We start from the raw sequence: 17,894 nt of genomic DNA, 5'->3' as shown, positions 1-17,894 counted from the left end.
TTGGCACAGCTACTAGAAGACGTACAACTGTCAGTCAGGTTGCTCACGTCACAACTACGTCTTCAAGCTCAGTTTGAGCATGCGCAGTGCGCTTGGCAATCAGGAAGTGAGTTCTTCTATTTGACTTCACTTTTCTCCGTTGAAGCATTGACAGTAAAAGAAATGGACACAGCGGACACGGGTACCTAAAACTTATCTAAGGCCCTGTCCACACGGACACGGGTATTTTTATAACCGTGACTTTTTTTACGCGGTTCGGCCGTTCGTCCACACGAAAACGCACTGAAACCGAACATTTTTTAAAACCCCTGCCAGGGTGAGGATTTTCAGAAACGCCGGTTACAGTGTTGTCGTGTTGACAGTGAAACCGGGGTTTTTGCCTTGCAACGTCAGAGTGTGCGCCGTTATCCGCTGTGTTTGACGTCAGATTTGCGCTTCTGATTGGCCAACGTGGCTTTACGGTTAAGGTTTATATCGCCGCCTGCTGGCGTGGCATGCTCTTGACCGCGCTTGATAGCGTGTTTTTGCGTTTTCATGTAGACGGAGACCGAGCATGTGTGGACGGGATTTTTTTTTTAAATGCTGTAGGAAAAACTCTGGTTATAAAAATACCCGTGTCCGTGTGGACAAGGCCTAAGTTGTCACCCTGCCTCTCCAAATGCAAAACTGACATTAACAAAATGCAATAACAGCTTAAAAAGTACCTGGGTGTGTGTTTTATTTTATATTTACCGTTCACTGCAATCGCTGCTGTCTGTCCATAGAAGAACATGACAGCCCGCGTATGTTTTGGAACTATTGGGGCTTACATGAACCACGTGACAGCCGTCGCGGCGACATCAAAGCGTGTCGCAACTCTTTCTCTCTATGGCTCTGATCCCATCTAATGGCCTGGCCTATAGCGTTTTTTAGTTGTTTTCGCTAACCGTGTGAATGGGGATCGTTTTGACAATGGTGTCGTCTATACGCGGAAAACTCAAAGGAAAAACTTCTCAGTTTTAAGCATTTCGTTGTTGTGTGAAAACATACCCTTAAGAAAGCACAAGACATGATCACATTAGGGCAAGGAATCACATGACAAACAGGAACAATGATCATTTCTAAATAAAAGACATGAAAACATTGAAACAAAACCAAAAAGCATACATTCTTTAAGGAAAATCTTATTCCTTATTCCTCCCTTTTAGACAGATTTGTGAACAATATTTGAAAGAAATAGCCCCTTTGTGTAGCCTACATAGAAAAAGTCTTAGATCTTTGAGTTCAGCTCATGAAAAATGGGGGCAAAAACAAAAGTGTTGAGTTTATAATTTTGTTCAGTGTATATACCGATTGGCTTCATAACTCTTTCTCCTCTCCACCAATAAGCTGGTGTGTGGTGGGCGTTCTGGCGCAATATGCCTGTATATCAATATCATCCAGGTGGATGCTGCACATTGGTGGTGGTTGAGGAGATTGCCCCTTAAAGCGCTTTGAGAGCCAAGAAAAGCGCTATATAAATGTAATGAATTATCTTGTGACATTTTTTTAATTATTATTTCTAATAACATTGAACAGGCTAAAAGTTCATAAACACCCTGGCCTGAGCAAAACAAGGGACATGAAAGACTGTTGTTTTAGCAGACAGGTGTGTCATTTTTTTGTTATTAACCTGACATTTGATCATAAGAATGCCTCTAAAAACTGCAGGGCACAGTGGAAAAACCAAAAGCAAGCATTTAAAGTCTATGTAATATGTGATGAAAAGTCGCATTAAAATCCCCTCCATGTAATGCGTAAAACATTGGTTTATTACAATGTGACTAGGGCAGACTCCTGTCCTGACAATTGCCAAATGCCAATAATATAATAGTCATTATGTAACCATATACACAAACTTGTGAGTAGTAATTTAATTTGAATGGGACTTTATTTAATATATATTTTTTTAATTTGACGTTACAGTGTACAAATATAAAAACAATGAATGCACCTCATGAATATACATGTCACATGCAAAGTACCGATTTAGTTCTCTGGGATGCTAGGACCACAAAATAATAATAATAAAAAGACATTTTGCATAACAGTGTACATTTCAGTAGCACTGGTCATTAATCTGTACCCACAACACTCTTTCCAACATGTTATCACACCAAAATGAAATGTAGTATGGAATATACAGGTCTACAATTTTTAATAAACAAATATTATTTAAAAACAGTCTGCCCTGAGAGTGAGTAAAATCCCTCAATTTGCTCAATTTTATTTTTTAATAAAAACATACATATGTACATTGAACACCGTTGCTTGATAAGCTTGCTAAAATATATACAAGTTAAGTGTTTGTAAAATAATCAGGAGAAAAAATTATGGTTTTGACAGTTATACTGATTATTTTAGATTATAAATATACACATATGCTTTGAAAGAAAGAAAGAGAGAAAGAAAGATTTCAGTTTGTTTCACTTACAAACTGCACCAGTATTACACAGTGTACTGACTGAACTGTCTTGGTTTTTTATTCACTAGCATTCAGCCTCCAGCGTCCACATGGGTAGAACTCAACAACTGCTTTATAAGGACCTCTATTGGGCAACCGACCAAACTACAAGAAGTGGTATTTAAACCAGACAGGTTTCAAATGGTTTTAAAGTCATAACACCAAAAATAAAACCACAGAGAGGATATACAAATATATACAAAAACAATCACTGAATACATTAGATTTTAAGGACTATAATCTGAGGCTCCACTGTCTCAATTCTCTGGTCAGACCGAAATGGGATTAAATAAACAATTAAAAAAGGAAAGACTGTGAATGAACATATATATATTTCCTGAGAATTCTAATGATAGCTACATAAAATAATTACATCATATATACAAACAAATTATTAAGTTGTCCAGAGTGCTTATTTGGATGCTGGTTAATATGTACATTAACAAGAGTATTCTAGTAGTTAGAAATCCATGCCAGTTGAATAAGAACCAGGACAGGCCTTGTTCCAAATAAATCCAGTAATAACATCCCATTCATACCAAACCTTAGTTAAGGATGATTCAGATTTTGGCTCATAACCAGATTTAGATGTTAGTCATAAGTCCACAAAAATTGTCTCAGTTTGCCCACCGAATTATATTCAGTAGGATGTACCCTTAGAAAAACAACAACTTCTGATCCGATTATCCTAATCTCAGAAGTTTGAAGCAAACAACCCCACATGTACATAGACATGATGCTCATATAATGTAATAAAAGGGAACTTTGACCCAAAAGTGTATCTTAGCTTTTGTCCTGAGAGTCGATATGCAAAGTTGTAGTTTGAAACTGAAAGTGAAAAACTGGTATGAATGTTTTAACCAGACTTAAGGCTTCTTATAGGCTGGAGGTCTGAGTTAAAGCCTGATCTCTGGGTTTAAGGCTGAGGTCCACTGAAAGTGGCAATAGGGAGGCAAAGAAGAGAGCAGAAGGTTGGCTGCAGAGACTGGGTCTGAGATGTGAACACCCTTCCTTTCGTCCAATCAGTCGAACTATCTGGCTTATAACAAACTGATACCTCACACCTGCAAAGAAAGAAATCATTTTGGGTTGTTTGGCATTGTAGAAGTTTACATTCAAATACTAATATACAGGGTCCAAAAAGTATTTGCCGATGGCTGGTACATTGAACAAGTTTACCGGTGGTTGGCCACAAAACTAGTTTTAACAGATATTTTTTGTGTCTCTATGGTAACAGTTTTTTCTTTGTGACAAACAGTGATGGCCACTGACTCACTTTCAGTGACACAAGCTAGTTTCCATCTCAAAGTAAAACATGAACATTTTTAATGATTTTGTTCCTTATTTTATAATTGTTTTTCGTTTTGCTGGCTTAATGCAAAAAATGCTGAAACAAAATATTATTACAATTTAAAATAACTTTTCTTAAATGTAATTTAAGATGGCAAAGCTGAATATTCAGCAGCCATTACTCCAGTCTTCAATGTCACATGATCCTTCAGAAATTCATCATTCTAATATGCTGATTTGATTTGGTGCTTAATGTTGAAAAAGGTTGTGCTGCTTAATATTTTTTGTTTAAACCATGATACATTGTTTAGCAGTATTCTTTAATTTGATTATTTTTACATTTTAAATAGATTTTGTTTAACAATGTACAGGTTTAACTGCCATTTTTAATCCCTTTAATGCATCCTTGCTGATTTTTTAAATTATATTTAATCTAATTAATTACATGATGTGCCGAGTAATTAATCGCATTACTCTCATTCATTCATTCGATTTGTTAAAACGGTTAAAGACATTTTTAATGCACATTTTTCTGTAATTAATTGCGATTAATCGCACCAAACATTAAAGTTTATTATTATATGTATTTTTATATTGTAATCATTTTAAATTTGATCTCCAAATTAATGTAGAAGTCATTAACTTGTAGAAAGTCTTTATTATAAATATTTATACCAATATTGCAACTGATGTCTCTATGAAATCGATTTTTTCTTAATTTTAGTCATTAATTATAGCCATTCAACATTACAGTATAATTGAAAGCTACCAATTTTAACATTTATTAGGCTTTAAAAAAATATAACAACTTTTAATTTACGTGACCTTAAAACAATCTTTACATAAGCCCATTATAATAAATGTCATATTTACCTGTACCCTTCAATATATATCAGGGCAACATTTTTTCTATTGGCCTTGTTAGACAAGTTCAGATTTTTGCTTGCCCTGTCAAAATGCAAAATGTTTTTGACCCATGTAACCTTGTAAGCAGTGCTTTAAGATTTTCAGGTAGGTCATTGACAACGTAGGATATATGCAGAAATTGAATAAAGATATTAAACACTTCACAGTCTTCACTGCATAAATTATAAATTAAATATAATAATTATAGAATTAAATATAGATTAAAGATACAAATGTTATTCAGTCTTTTTATTTTGTTCTTTGATTATCCTTAATGACAAACAGCAGCAGGTTAATTAGGCTGCCGTCACTTTAAGACCTGTAGCACATGACGCAGAGCTGACACACATTTTCCCACAACTTTTTACGTTCATTTAAGACTTCATTTAACTCATTTAACTGTGGTTGCGAGGATACTCGACAAAACTGGCATTTTTGCATTATTTTAAATGTTTTTGTCCATTCAAGCGATGTCTGAAGCGGCTATCTGTGCGCACGAGTCGTGTGTGTTACACAGACAGGAGATTCGCAGGATCAGTACAGCACTGCGTTCTCTTTTGTGTCTTATTGTGCTTGAATGGTTTAAAAGCATTTGCATGAATAAGAGCGTGATGATATTGTAAGCCAAAGGATGACAGGAATTTGTTTTAAATATTTTTAACATGTTAAACTGAAATTAAATCGCATGAGTTAAACGCATTAATTTGACAGCACTAATATACATACATACTGGACGCAGTAATTAAAGTAGATTACTCCAGTAAAAGTATAAATATGTAAAAGTATAAACGTACTTTTTACAGATCAATGGTGATCTGAAACCAATGCCAAACTCATGGGTTTGATACACAGGGAACTGGTGTAAACACGTGTCTATCTACCACTGCTGGGAAGAATATAAATATATTTTCTTTTTAGCCAAACTTTAGCATAAAAAGCCAACAAAAACAAACTGTACCTGGTCACACTCTGCAAAATTTTCTTCTCATCTTGGTCCAGACAAACTGCAAAGGTGGTGTTGCAAGTTCCGCTAACCTGAACCTTGTCCACTTTTACTTGTGTTGTGGTCAGTTGCTGGAATACAAACAACATTATCTGAATAAAACATTAAAATACTGTAACTTGAATCTCCCAAATAACTTTAACATTCATAAACATTTTAACTTAATCTATGCAAGAATAAAAGAGCTTTGTGAATGGTGTTTACATTAGACTTGCAAAAGGAGATATGTGTATTTTCATACTCAGTATTCATTTATTTATTTCAAACATTTGTAACAAACTGCATATTTTTTATTCAATCGATAACAAAACAAGATGGAGTACAGTCAGTGTGTGGTGTAACTGAACCAAAGAGTAACCACTGGCACTGTAAAAATGAAAGTACAACTGACACCAAAAACACAAAGATGTAAAAACAACAGCCATGTCGTGTCAACCGGTATAGAAACAGGTAAATAAAACCCAAAATGTTTGCTCTTGGTAAAAAAAATGTTGTTTGTCGGCTGCTACACATTGCTGCAGAAACCACATGAGAGAGTAACTGTAGGTGTTTGCACTAAGTTTGTTTGGGGCTGTTTAAACCGCAGCTTAGTTTTCTCCCATACTTCCTTCCTGCTCACCTGATTGTAGCCTTTCTTTGATTTAGAGTTTTGTCTCTTCAACACTTCTGTCATTGTCAAATGAAGGCACTCCATTTTAGAATCTAAAGAAAAAGAAATAAATGAAGCACTTGTGATTTGGTTGATTTGGATTTACATGCACTAACAATCAAAATTGCACAAAAAAAATCATTTTTGCAGCATTTGAGTGCAGAACAAGCAATTATTCATATTCATAACTATTGGAAACGTGTACACTATGTGTATACTCCAGTCCACAGTTAAACACGATTATTTAATAAATAAGTTAAAATAATTGATGGCTTCAACAAAAGCATATACAATTGATTAAAAACCGTGTAGCTCACAGTAGGTCTGTCTTTAAAGTTATCATTAAAAGTGAATTCCCCTATGGTGAAAATGAATGGGATTTTTACTGTGTATATACAGTGTATAAACTGATTTTACAGTTCATAAGCATATCAATTCATTTCATTCATCATTTCATTAAATTTAAACTGAAACAATTACCATTCCTAATTAAAATATGTTTTAAAAAGTTCTGTCTACTGAGGTCAATGTTATTTTCTACCTAGTTCCTCAGGATTCCTGCAGGCTTTTAACAGGTTTATGGAGGTGCAGGACTTTTCTGACATCGTCTTCTGACTTCTGCCACTGACATGTATCTGAAAGTAAAGGCAAAAAAGAGAGAGGATAAATGAAAATGGGATTACTTGGATTAAAATGAAAATGGATCGTCATTTAAATCTAATCAAAACACTGGAATGGTTCGTCTTACTCTGTTGTAAGTCACTTCCAGGGACAAAGGAACAGCCTCACGGTCTCCATCAATGCCAAATCTCTTACTGGCAGCACCTGCAAAATAATAAAAAGATTTGATTCTTTAGAAAGGAAGTCAAGTTAGTCACCTTAACTACAGCAAAACACAATACAGCTATTATAACAGGATACGAAAAGTTCTTCCTTTTTTTATGATGTATAAATATTTTTGATTAGTCTGAATTTAAAACTGCTTCCATTGCTCAAAAATATCTTCTGAGAAGTGAAGTTCTGCTACTACCCAAAAATAAAATTTCAGTTAATTATGGAGACAACAGCATGCTGCACAATGACAACGTAAAGAGCAATACACACACTAAAAGCCCTTTCGCATGACTCGTGTCAGAGATTCAATACACTGTCATCATGTGCCGTTTTGACCTCCAAATGCTGGCAGAGTTATGGAAGGGTGATTGTACAGGGTTGCAAGATAGCAAAGAAACAGAAGTAAACAGTGTAAACAGTGAGCACGTACATGCCAAAAACATTATGACCAGTCACAGGTGATGCTAGGAGATGACCAATGATATTATTTGCAAGGTCACATAATAAGGACTGGGTAGATTAGAGATGGTAAGCAAACAAATCAGTTCTCGTAATCAATCTGTTGAATGCAGGAGGAAATTGCAGGAATAAAGATCTGAGCGACTTTGACAAGGGGGGAAAGTTGACTGGATCAGAATATCTCTGAAACGGCAAGGCTTGTGGTCGCTCCCGGTCAACAGTGGAGAGAATTTACCAACAGTGGTCCGAGGATTGACAAACCATAAACAGACAACCCCCAAGGCTCACCGATGCATGAGGGCAACGCAGGCTATCCCGTCTGGTCTGAGCCAACAGAAGGTCTACTGTAGCACCAGTCGCACAAAATTTTGATGATGGCACTGGGAGGAATCTGTCACAACACACAGTGCATCACACTCTGTGTATAGGGCTGCAGAACTGGACCGTGGAGCAGTTGAAGAAGGTGGTCTGGTCCGTTTTCTTTTACATCACATGGACGTTTGAGCCGCTTGACACGTCACCTATTGAAACATTGTTGCAGACCAGGTACACCCCTTTAAAAGGGTGTTCAAAGTGTTGCAATGGCCTCCAAATTCCCCAAATCTCAATCCAATTGAGCATCTGAGGGATGTGCTGGCCAACAAGTTCAATCCACGGCGGCTCCTCCTCGCAACCTATAGGACTTGAAGTATCTCCTGGTAACATCTTGGTGCCAGATACCACAGGACACCTTCAGGGGGTCTTTTAGAGTCTACCGATAGCATATTAGGCAGGTGGTCATAATGTTTTGGCTCATTTGTGTATATATGCTTAGAAAGGAACATTGTCCTAGTGATTGCTTTAATATACCCATGGAAAAAAATAAGTTTCTGAAAGAAAAGTATACTAGGCAAACATCAAATGATGTGAAATTGGCCATGGATAGAAACAAAGATCTGAAATTATATCTTGATGTTTGTTTACACTCACCCATGGCCTTGATGGCTCTTGTACCAGCTGTGTGGCCCAGCTCCAGAGAATGAATAAACACTTCAGTCCGTCTCTCTCCTCCAGCTAGTGTCAACTATAGTCAAGAATAGGAATACAACTTTTGTGAAACTATTGGATTGCATTATGGTCATAAAAGATGCAAGACAAGTTACAAAATAGGCCAGAAAAGATTAATGAAATACTGTAGTCAATAGTTAACACCAAGAAACACCTAAAAATGTATGTAGATGTCATAGAGCATGTCTTGCAGTGCAATTTTTGCAGTGAAACTAACAAATTTGAATGAATGTAGTTTATTAAAAACAAAAAACTTTATAAAGATTTATAACTTAAAAGTATATCTATTTATTAACTTTTTATGGTACAATTTTAAAGTTTTTGACTGGAACTGCCACAGAATGAGGAAATGGAATGTTTTTATTCACCTCTGCTTGATAGAGTTGAATGAGGGCAGGGCGGGCGGCATGGCGGCAGTAATGGAGCACCAGGTCAGCAAATATCGGTAAACGCCCCTCAGCAGCGCCCTCGGACAAATCTGAGTCAATCTTTGATGTTTGCTGTTAAGGCAAGAACATTTGATGTAAATACATTGTTCATCAGTCATTTGATGGGGGGGGGGGCATGGTGATAATCAAAACAATACAAAACACACTTTCACACACGCAAGTTCCTCATATGAATGGCTTTATGGGATGTGGGTTTTTTTTGTGTGCGTGTGTGACCCTGCCGAAAACTGCTTGCCATATAATGAAAGGTTTACTGATGTTTGTTCTTCTTGCTGATTATTTGAATATGAATGCATTCTCTGTTCATGTGAATGAGTGTGTAGACGTCAGAGTATCACCTGGCACAACACATTAACGGGCAGGTCCAGCAGGCTCAGAGTGTTACGCTCATACCAGGGATCCAGCATTCCCAGCAGATTAGCTATGTCATTGGTGCTGTCCTCCGTCCCATTCACACTGAGATCCTGTTGATAAATTAATACCAATGTTTCTGTATCAAAATCTTACATGTGGATGTCTGGACTAACAATTGAATGAAAACAAAATCATTTGTTTTAACTTCAAAGTGTGTACAAGTAGTGTTGGACTTTATTAGCTTAGCTTAGACTATGAGCAAACATCTACATCCATATGCCTGATGAAACCTTGAGTTAGTTTAAGTCTAGCTGTCTTCAAACCTGGCTAAGTTTGTCTTTAAATGGTCCCAGCATGACCTACTGGGAGGAAAAATCCCCACTAAAACCATCAAGAGAAACCAGAATATTTTAGCCAGGATGGAATACCATCTAGACCAGATTAACACCATCAGAGATGTGGTTTGCTATCCAAATAAGCAATGTGGCCCATACACACTAAAAGATCTGAGAGAGATAACCACACTTAAATGTGGGAGTAGATCTCCTAAATTGGTGATTCAAGTGTGTCTGGAATACAGGAACCACATGTGAAACTGTAATGATTGACGCAGTGATAATTACAGCCATGGCAAGCAAGAAACACAAATGGCAACACTATAAGCAGTTTGGTGTTTGCAACTTTTCATCATAGGAAATTCAGTAGTTGCATTTACTGCAGGGCTGGTGAGAGTTACAGAGGTGAGCAACGCAGCTGGGACAAAAAGAGTCAAAGCACAACTGAATTGGAGAAGAGAGGCACACGTCTCTGATGTACTTTTCATTTAAAAAACTGGTTCTGTACACACTTTGCAGATTTTAAGCAAATTCAGATGTCACTACCTAATTTTTCATAAGTGAATTTGGTGATTGAATGTGTTGTCATGCCAGTAAAATTCTGTATACCGAATAGGAATTAGCACTTGAGAAGAGAAGTGAAAATTTGGCTGAAGTGTGTATGCGCCTGTCCAAATTGATGAGATTTTTGCAGTCAGTCACTTCTTAAGCCTGATGAATAAAACCTAAAGCCCAAAGTATACTTCAGTTTTGAAGCAAAAACTTCTGAACATAGCTGAAAGCATAGCCTTTCACACCATTTGATAATGTGCGCGAACACAGGTGGTAGACACAAGCGTATTAGTTTTATCTTTGCCCAATGTCTGCACTATTTCTCTCCAGATTTTTTGAATGATGACATTTTTTATTTTTATTTTTTTAACTAGAATTGCAATTGCTCATCAATGTGGGAGTTTATTGTTGTGGCGTCTCCAGTCGTTTGCTAAAGTTCTGTCTCTTTAATTGCTTTTGGACTTGAAACACCACGCTGGGCCAGTGTTGCAACTGTGTGGACCAGCTAATGAATGCAAAATGTATATTATGCTGATGACACAATTATTTTACACACTTCACTAGGGCTGGGTATCGTTAAAAAGTTTTCGATACCGGTACCTTGACTTCGATACCGGTTACTGAACGAAACTTTTTTCAATACCAATTTTATGAAATCTGTTTTAACAAAATGACATTACATATTACCTAAAAAAAACTTTGGTTTTATTTTTTTACAGACTCAAAGACTAATTTATGCTGGAATGTATGCCTTGTGCTCAAGCGCATGCATAAAGCTTGCCGCAAAGCACTGGTAAAAGTAGCCCAATGATTGGGGGGGGACATTTTAATTGTTTATTAATAAACTAGTGTTTTCTGAGTCAGTGTGGCTGCAAAGATGAAGTTGACGTTGCTGACTCCACATCTCTGCAGTATAGTGTATGCACGCGTGCCTATAGGAAGAAATGCACCTTTCATTTGGATTACGTAATCAGAGAGTATTTGTTTTTGATTTGAATTGGATCGTTTAAAAGTAGACATTTCAAGCTTTCTATATGCCTCATCCACATTTCTCATGTCTGTGAGGCAAGTAGTCTCTGGGCGTAACCGGAGCAAACTAGTGTTATTCCTTGATGCCTCGCCACAGCCAATCATGATGCATGCTTATTGGCTCACTGATGTTAAAGAGATTGACCCCTTAGGTAAAGAATTTTTTTTTTAAACTCAATGGTATCGAACGTCTCAAACTCGATACCCAGCCCTACACGTCACTATACGCATACCTAAGTGTACATGAAAAAAACAAAGCATCAGTGTTGTAATTTCACTCACAATGCTAGAGATGGCTGATTTCAGTGGACTTGCTGAGAGCTGCAGAGAAGAACCCGAGTTCCTCAAAGAAGAGTTGGCTGGAGTTGTATCCCTCCGTACAGGCACAAAGAAAAACTTCATCCTGAAAGCTTTGGTGAGGTGCGGACAGTCTCTTTCTCTTTTCCTTAGACTGCCATAGGCACGGGCAACCCTCCCTGCCACATGATCTGCCCCAAACACCACCACTCTGAGCGTAGTGGCCCCTGTTGGCCCTTCCTCATCATCGCTACTCAGAATGGGTCTTCTCCTGTAGCAAACATATTGCAGCTGCGAGAGGGGGGGCACTGGTAACCCGAAATCAGAGTTCCGTAGCCGCACCTGCTGTGGCAGAGAATTGGATCTCTTAGAGCGGACGATCACTAATTCTTTAGCCTCAGGGGTGCCCAGGCTCTTGGCTCGACAGAGAGAGTTGCTGCTGCGAGGTTTGAAGAGTCGCGAGAGGCACTTGGAAAGTCGTGCGGTGGTTTTGGTCTTGGACACATTTGCTGTGCTCAGACTGTCCTCCTCTGCGTCCTCACAGAAGTCACTGTCTGTACCCGAAGCTTGAGATGAGTATGAAAGCGTGGAGAGGGGAGAGTATTCGGAGGAAGCGACCGACACCGTGGAGAACATGGAGTCTTTGGAGGCAGTGGAAAGGGAGGAGACAGTGGAGAATGTTGAGGCACGATAGTCAACGCAACCGTTTGATACAAACCCTTCCTCCAAGACATCATATTCATCATCTTCCACGTCAACATTGTCTACATCATCCTCCTCCATGCCCTCAGATGTTTGAGATAAGGTCAATTCAGACTCTATGTCTAGAAGGTCGTTTAGGACATCTAGCAAAAAACAAGATGGAAAATCATGATTCAGAGGGTCATTATTAGCTGGAGGATTCATTTCCAATTCATAAACCCCCTTAATGATATTTTAAACTAAACCAAAGCGACTGGAAATCAATCTTATAATGTTCATAATTCCAAAACAGCCAAACAAATGTTTGAATAAGCAGAAAAAAAAATGGGACTGGCTTGAATTCTGTGTCCTACCAAAATTATCCTTGTCCCAATGGAAGGTGTAGCACTTGGCTGCTGGAAGGCTGAGCGTCTGAAGAACCCCTAGTGACACAAACACAACAAAGTCTTTCTCATTAATCACCAGCCCACTCCAAACCCAACACACCACTGTTTCCCAAGCCGAAAAATCATGCCATCAGCTTTATTGCTTCATGTTGGCCATCCATCTTGGTTAAGTTTCTAAGAGTTGGTGCCAGGTAATATGTACTACTGCTGCCCAGACAAATAGAGTAGTATGTCACCAAGCAACAACCATGAAACCCTATAGGATGTAGACCACAAATTCAAATGGCTAAAAGTACGTGGATGCCCAAATATTTCAAAACCATTGGCTTTAATAGGGAGTTTGCTATAACAGTTTCCATTCTTCTGGGAAACATGGCTACAAGGATTTGATCCTATTCAGTCAACAGAATATAAGGTGATTATGCGTGGTTAGCAGCTGAGGTTCCAATTCATCTCACAGGTGGTCAGTGGGATTGGTCTTTGCGCAAGCCAGTCATGTTCTTCCCCATCATACTCCGTAAATCGTTTCAATATGAACCTCGCTCTATGAACAGGCGGAATGTCATTCTGCAACAAAAAAGGGGCTATTCTACTAAAATGTTTGTTGAGATGTTGGCTGAAATAGCCACATGCTTTAAATAGAGGGTGTCCACATACTTTGGCCAGATAGTCTATGATGCAGCATAATCTATGTGTGTATTATACAGTATATTTTTCTTCATTCATATTAATGAAAGCATTTAAATTAAGATTATGTTAATAATACTAAATTTAAAGGAGCTGTATGTAAGAAATGTATTTCAATTAATCATAAAATGGCCCTGATATGTCACTAGACATTAAGAAATCATGTACATTTCAAATACTTATATCACTGACAACAGTAGTCCGGCCAGGATATTGTCATTTCAAAAGTGCAGTTGCAGCCCTCAACTGATGTTGATGTTGTCATGTTGTGTTTTGGTCTGATGCTCCACCCTCCACCTATCTACCAATCACGAAGTCAGTAGTGTTGCGGCAACCGGGTTGCCAGCTCTGTTCTAGTTACCACAGCTGCAGCTCGTCACGTTCCTGCTGGATCCTGCAGCCTATCTGGCAACCTTGAGTCAGGGGGGAGGGGGAGGGGATACACCACTCTACAGTAATTTGAAAGTGATTGCAGTACCAGTTTTGGCCACAATCTTACATACAGCTCCTTTAAATAATTTTAAAACTTGTTGGCCCCATGGAAGTTTGCTAAGGCCCCCTAGTGCGCCCTGTCACCTGTTTGAGAACCACTGATTTAGAAAGAAAAATGTAATTTAAAAAATATTAAAATTTCATAATCCTCACGCTTAATTAATATTATATTGGACTCAAGTCTGGTAGCAATTCAAAGCACATTTCACTGTCTCTTTATGGTTTGTGAGGTGGGCTAGAAGTAGGAAGTAAGATTGTACCATCTGACATCGTGCCATTGAAGGCTGGTATGTCAAGTTTTTCTCGCAGCGTCTCCAGGCCACTCTCCACATGTTCTCGAGCTTTAGCTATATCTGTCATGGCCGCTGCAGACTCTAGAAGGTCACTCACTGAGGACAGGACCTGTGCCAACTCATCGTCACCAAGGCACTGAAAAGGAATCAACTTAGTCATATATCCTCTTATGTTGTTGCAAGTCATTCAAAGTCAGAATTTGATAAATGTTTAGACGTGTTTCAAATGAAGTCACCCCTGATTTCTAACATCCAAGTAATCTCACATGAAGTGAATTTCACCTTTTGCAAGTAAAACTATTATAACAAGCTTTTCCCCTCCATTACTCCCACTCAACCCGTCTATTTATTCTCCATTAGCCACCTACCAACCCACATATGAGTCATTTGGTCACACATCCATATCAACCCCCAGCCCCAGTAGATCACACATGTCCTGACTCCCACAGAGTGATACGCCCACACTTTGTACACACTCTCACTCATAATCTGATGCACACATTCACTCTGTATCAACTCAAGTCTTTTGGAGTGCATTAAAACAGCAAACATCTTGTCATGTGAGGTGTACCTGCAGAGCACCGCTGATGGACTGTAGTGGGTATTTAGTTCCCAGCACTGCCTGGAAGCTGTGTTTAATGAGTGTAACGCTACTCTCTCTCTGTGAGACCTCCGCTCCACTGAGCTGCTCCGCCACAGACAGGAACTCAGCAGGCACCTCAGCCGGGTTCATCAACAACACCGTACTGCAACAGAAAAAAAACCCATCACTGTAGTGAAGCAGAAACACTGAGCAAACACAGCAGTCGTGTCCACAGATAAGCTTTACAATCGTTATTTTCTAGTGTATTTGATTTGATTTGAGTGTAACAAAAAACATGTTTAAATTAAAGCCATTTTGTATGATATAAACACATTGTGGCTAGACACTTGCCCTAGCTACACTACCGTACAAAAGTTTGGGGTGAATGTGTTTTTTTTTTATGGGGCCGTTTACACGACACCGTTTTCAGCTAAAAACTGAAAACGTTTTATGCATTTTGGCCATCCATTTACATGACAATGGCGTTTTGGGGGCCTGAAAATGTTTGAAAACGGGGTTAAAAGTGCAAGTTTTGGAAAAAAGTATAGTCTCCGTGTAAAATACAAAAACTCGAATTTGTGAAAACGGTGACATCACGTACGTGTGTATTAAGTGTTAAGTCTACAGGCCGTACTGTTTTTTTTACAAAGTGACATGTTATAATACTTTTGCTTGCAAAAGGTAAAAATTCACTTTATGTAAGATTCTCATCTTATCTTATTTAAAATTTCATTACTTGCATTAAGTATTGTTTTCGAAACAGACATACGACACATGACCTACCAGTTGAGAACCATTGAATTATACCATGGTACTGAATAATTACCATATTTATATACCATGGTATTTACAGGGTACTTAAAAAAAAAATCATGGTATTACCATGCTGCCCTGTCCAAAAAACATGGTGCACATTTTTTTCAGTGAACACAAAGATTCAATTTCACACAGAAAAGGATTTGTTAAGATACTCATAACGAATCTTACTGTTAGCAGGGCAATTCTTTGCGATATTTTGGCCAATGTCCTAACGTCATGCTAAAACAGACGTATAATATGACAATTAAATTCTGGATATCCAAGAACTGACACCGGAAGCGAGAGGTGAAGTGTGCAACCACAAAGGGCTGAGCAATAACTGACACAACAGGATTTCCTCCTGCTTCTGTGGAAACACACTCACATGATCTTAGAACGCTGACTGGAGACGGCAAGGCCTTGTTCCTCTCTTACCAGTCTGTGGTACGAAATTCCTGATTCAAGCAAACACACACAAGTACACATTATTTCATCAGATTTTAACATTATGTAACAAATCAACTTCTTAGTGAATGCACCGACGTTAGAGTGTGCGTTAAGTCATCTTTAAGGTACTACTAGTGCTCTTAAAACAGAAAAACAAGTGTAGTACTTATTTTGAAAATAATTGCAATGCTTCTTGAAACCACTGAGGGGCAGTATGTTACTTCACTTTTCTTGATTAAAATTATGAATTAGCAGATTGGGACAAGGTTAACTAGCTGGTCCTTACTAAGGCAGTCGGTTATCTTGTGTGTATTCATGTCAATGTGCTACCTGGAACTCTAAGCTCTTGATGTAAGGTGGAGAGCAGGCTACGACACACACTGCAGTAGGGTTCAGGCCACGCTAGGAAGCCATGAAACACTTCACAAGCTTCTGTCAGAATCTCTCCATTAGATGGACAAAAAGGCACCTGCAAAGAGAAAAAAGACATATGTGATTTCACTAAAATCAGCTTCTGGGTAAATAAGATAAAGCCCAATCTGAGAGCAATTTTTGTTACAAAGTGGAGTCCAAAAGTCTGATTGAAAATGCTGCTTCTTTTCATTTTTCTGATTTAATACTGAATTACTACAAATCACATTATTAGCAGAAAACTTTGAATGAAAAGCTGAAAAATGTACACTACCGTTCAAAAGTTTGGGGTCAGTGAGAATTTTATTTTTATTTTTTGGAGGAAAGAAATCAATACTTTTATTTATCAAGGACAGTAAAGACATTTATAATGTTACAAAAGATTCTATTTCAAACAAATGCTGTTCTTTTGAACTTCCTATTCATCAAAGAATCCAAAAAAAAAAAAAAAAAAAAAACTGTACAACTGACAGACCAACAACTGTTTCAACATTGATAATAATAATAAATGTTTCTTGAGCATCAAATCCTCATATTATACTGATTTGTGAAGGATCATTTGACACTGAAGACACTGACACTGGTGATGCTGAAAATTCAGCTTTGATCACAGGAATAAATTACACTTTACTATATATTCACACAGAAAACAGCTGATTTACACTGGAATAATATTTATTACTATAACTGATTTTTGTTGTATTTTTAATCAAATAAGCGCAGCCATGGTTAGCAGAAGAGAATTCTTTTAAAAGTATTTAAAATCGCACCGACCCCAAACTTTTGAACGGTAGTGTACATAAATTTCATATTGTTTGATTAGTGATGCTGCAAAACTGAATAGTAAATATTTCGTCATTAAGGTTTATTTCATATATATTTTTAAACTCCTTAAACTTGGTTTTCATAAATAACAAAAAAATAAGATTCACACAATTTAATATCACAATTTATTTTTAATTAGATAATTCTTAATTGACTTTGAAAAATTATAGTATTAATAAGCAGTGAAGCATAAAATATAATAATAAAAGATTATGCCAAATTACTTAAAGAAATAGCTCACTTAAAAATGACAATTCTGTCATAAGTTACTCACCCTCAAGTTGTTTCAAACCTGTATGAATTTCTTTCTACTGCTGAACACAAAAGAAGATATTTGGAAGAATGTTGGTAACCAAACAGTTGATGGGCCCCATTGACTTCCATAGTATTTTATTTCCTACTATGTAAGTACATCAACTGTCTGGTTACTGATATTCTTCAAAATATCATATTTTGTGTGAAATAAATTCATACAGGTTTGAAACAACCAAGATGAGAATACAATAAGTTTAAAGTTTTTTTCTATTATTAGACTATTAGGATAGTTGTATCACCCATCCCCCCCCAATTTTTTTTAAAGAACA

General features: G+C 37.5%; 1 protein-coding gene across 1 annotated transcript in view; it reads right to left on the bottom strand.

Moving 5' to 3' along the window:
* Positions 1-2,812: 2,812 nt before the first annotated feature.
* pik3r5 (phosphoinositide-3-kinase, regulatory subunit 5) overlaps positions 2,813-17,894 on the bottom strand; it is a 33,711-nt gene continuing 18,629 nt past the window's right edge. The window contains exons 5-18 of the mRNA XM_056246215.1: positions 16,405-16,543; positions 16,013-16,082; positions 14,818-14,992; positions 14,214-14,382; positions 12,742-12,810; positions 11,672-12,531; positions 9,458-9,583; positions 9,039-9,170; positions 8,593-8,686; positions 7,079-7,155; positions 6,872-6,965; positions 6,301-6,383; positions 5,637-5,752; positions 2,813-3,546 (exon numbers count right to left, since the gene is read on the bottom strand). Of these exons, the coding sequence (XP_056102190.1) occupies positions 3,399-3,546; positions 5,637-5,752; positions 6,301-6,383; positions 6,872-6,965; positions 7,079-7,155; positions 8,593-8,686; positions 9,039-9,170; positions 9,458-9,583; positions 11,672-12,531; positions 12,742-12,810; positions 14,214-14,382; positions 14,818-14,992; positions 16,013-16,082; positions 16,405-16,543 (2,352 nt within the window). The 3' untranslated portion in view covers positions 2,813-3,398. The remainder of the gene's footprint in view (positions 3,547-5,636; positions 5,753-6,300; positions 6,384-6,871; positions 6,966-7,078; positions 7,156-8,592; positions 8,687-9,038; positions 9,171-9,457; positions 9,584-11,671; positions 12,532-12,741; positions 12,811-14,213; positions 14,383-14,817; positions 14,993-16,012; positions 16,083-16,404; positions 16,544-17,894) is intronic.

Source organism: Rhinichthys klamathensis, unplaced genomic scaffold (genome assembly GCF_029890125.1).
Source record: "Rhinichthys klamathensis goyatoka isolate OS25496 unplaced genomic scaffold, OSU_Roscu_1.1 h1tg000036l_1, whole genome shotgun sequence".
Taxonomy (NCBI): Eukaryota; Metazoa; Chordata; class Actinopteri; order Cypriniformes; family Leuciscidae; genus Rhinichthys; species Rhinichthys klamathensis.
This window is presented reverse-complemented; position numbering and strand designations above follow the sequence as displayed.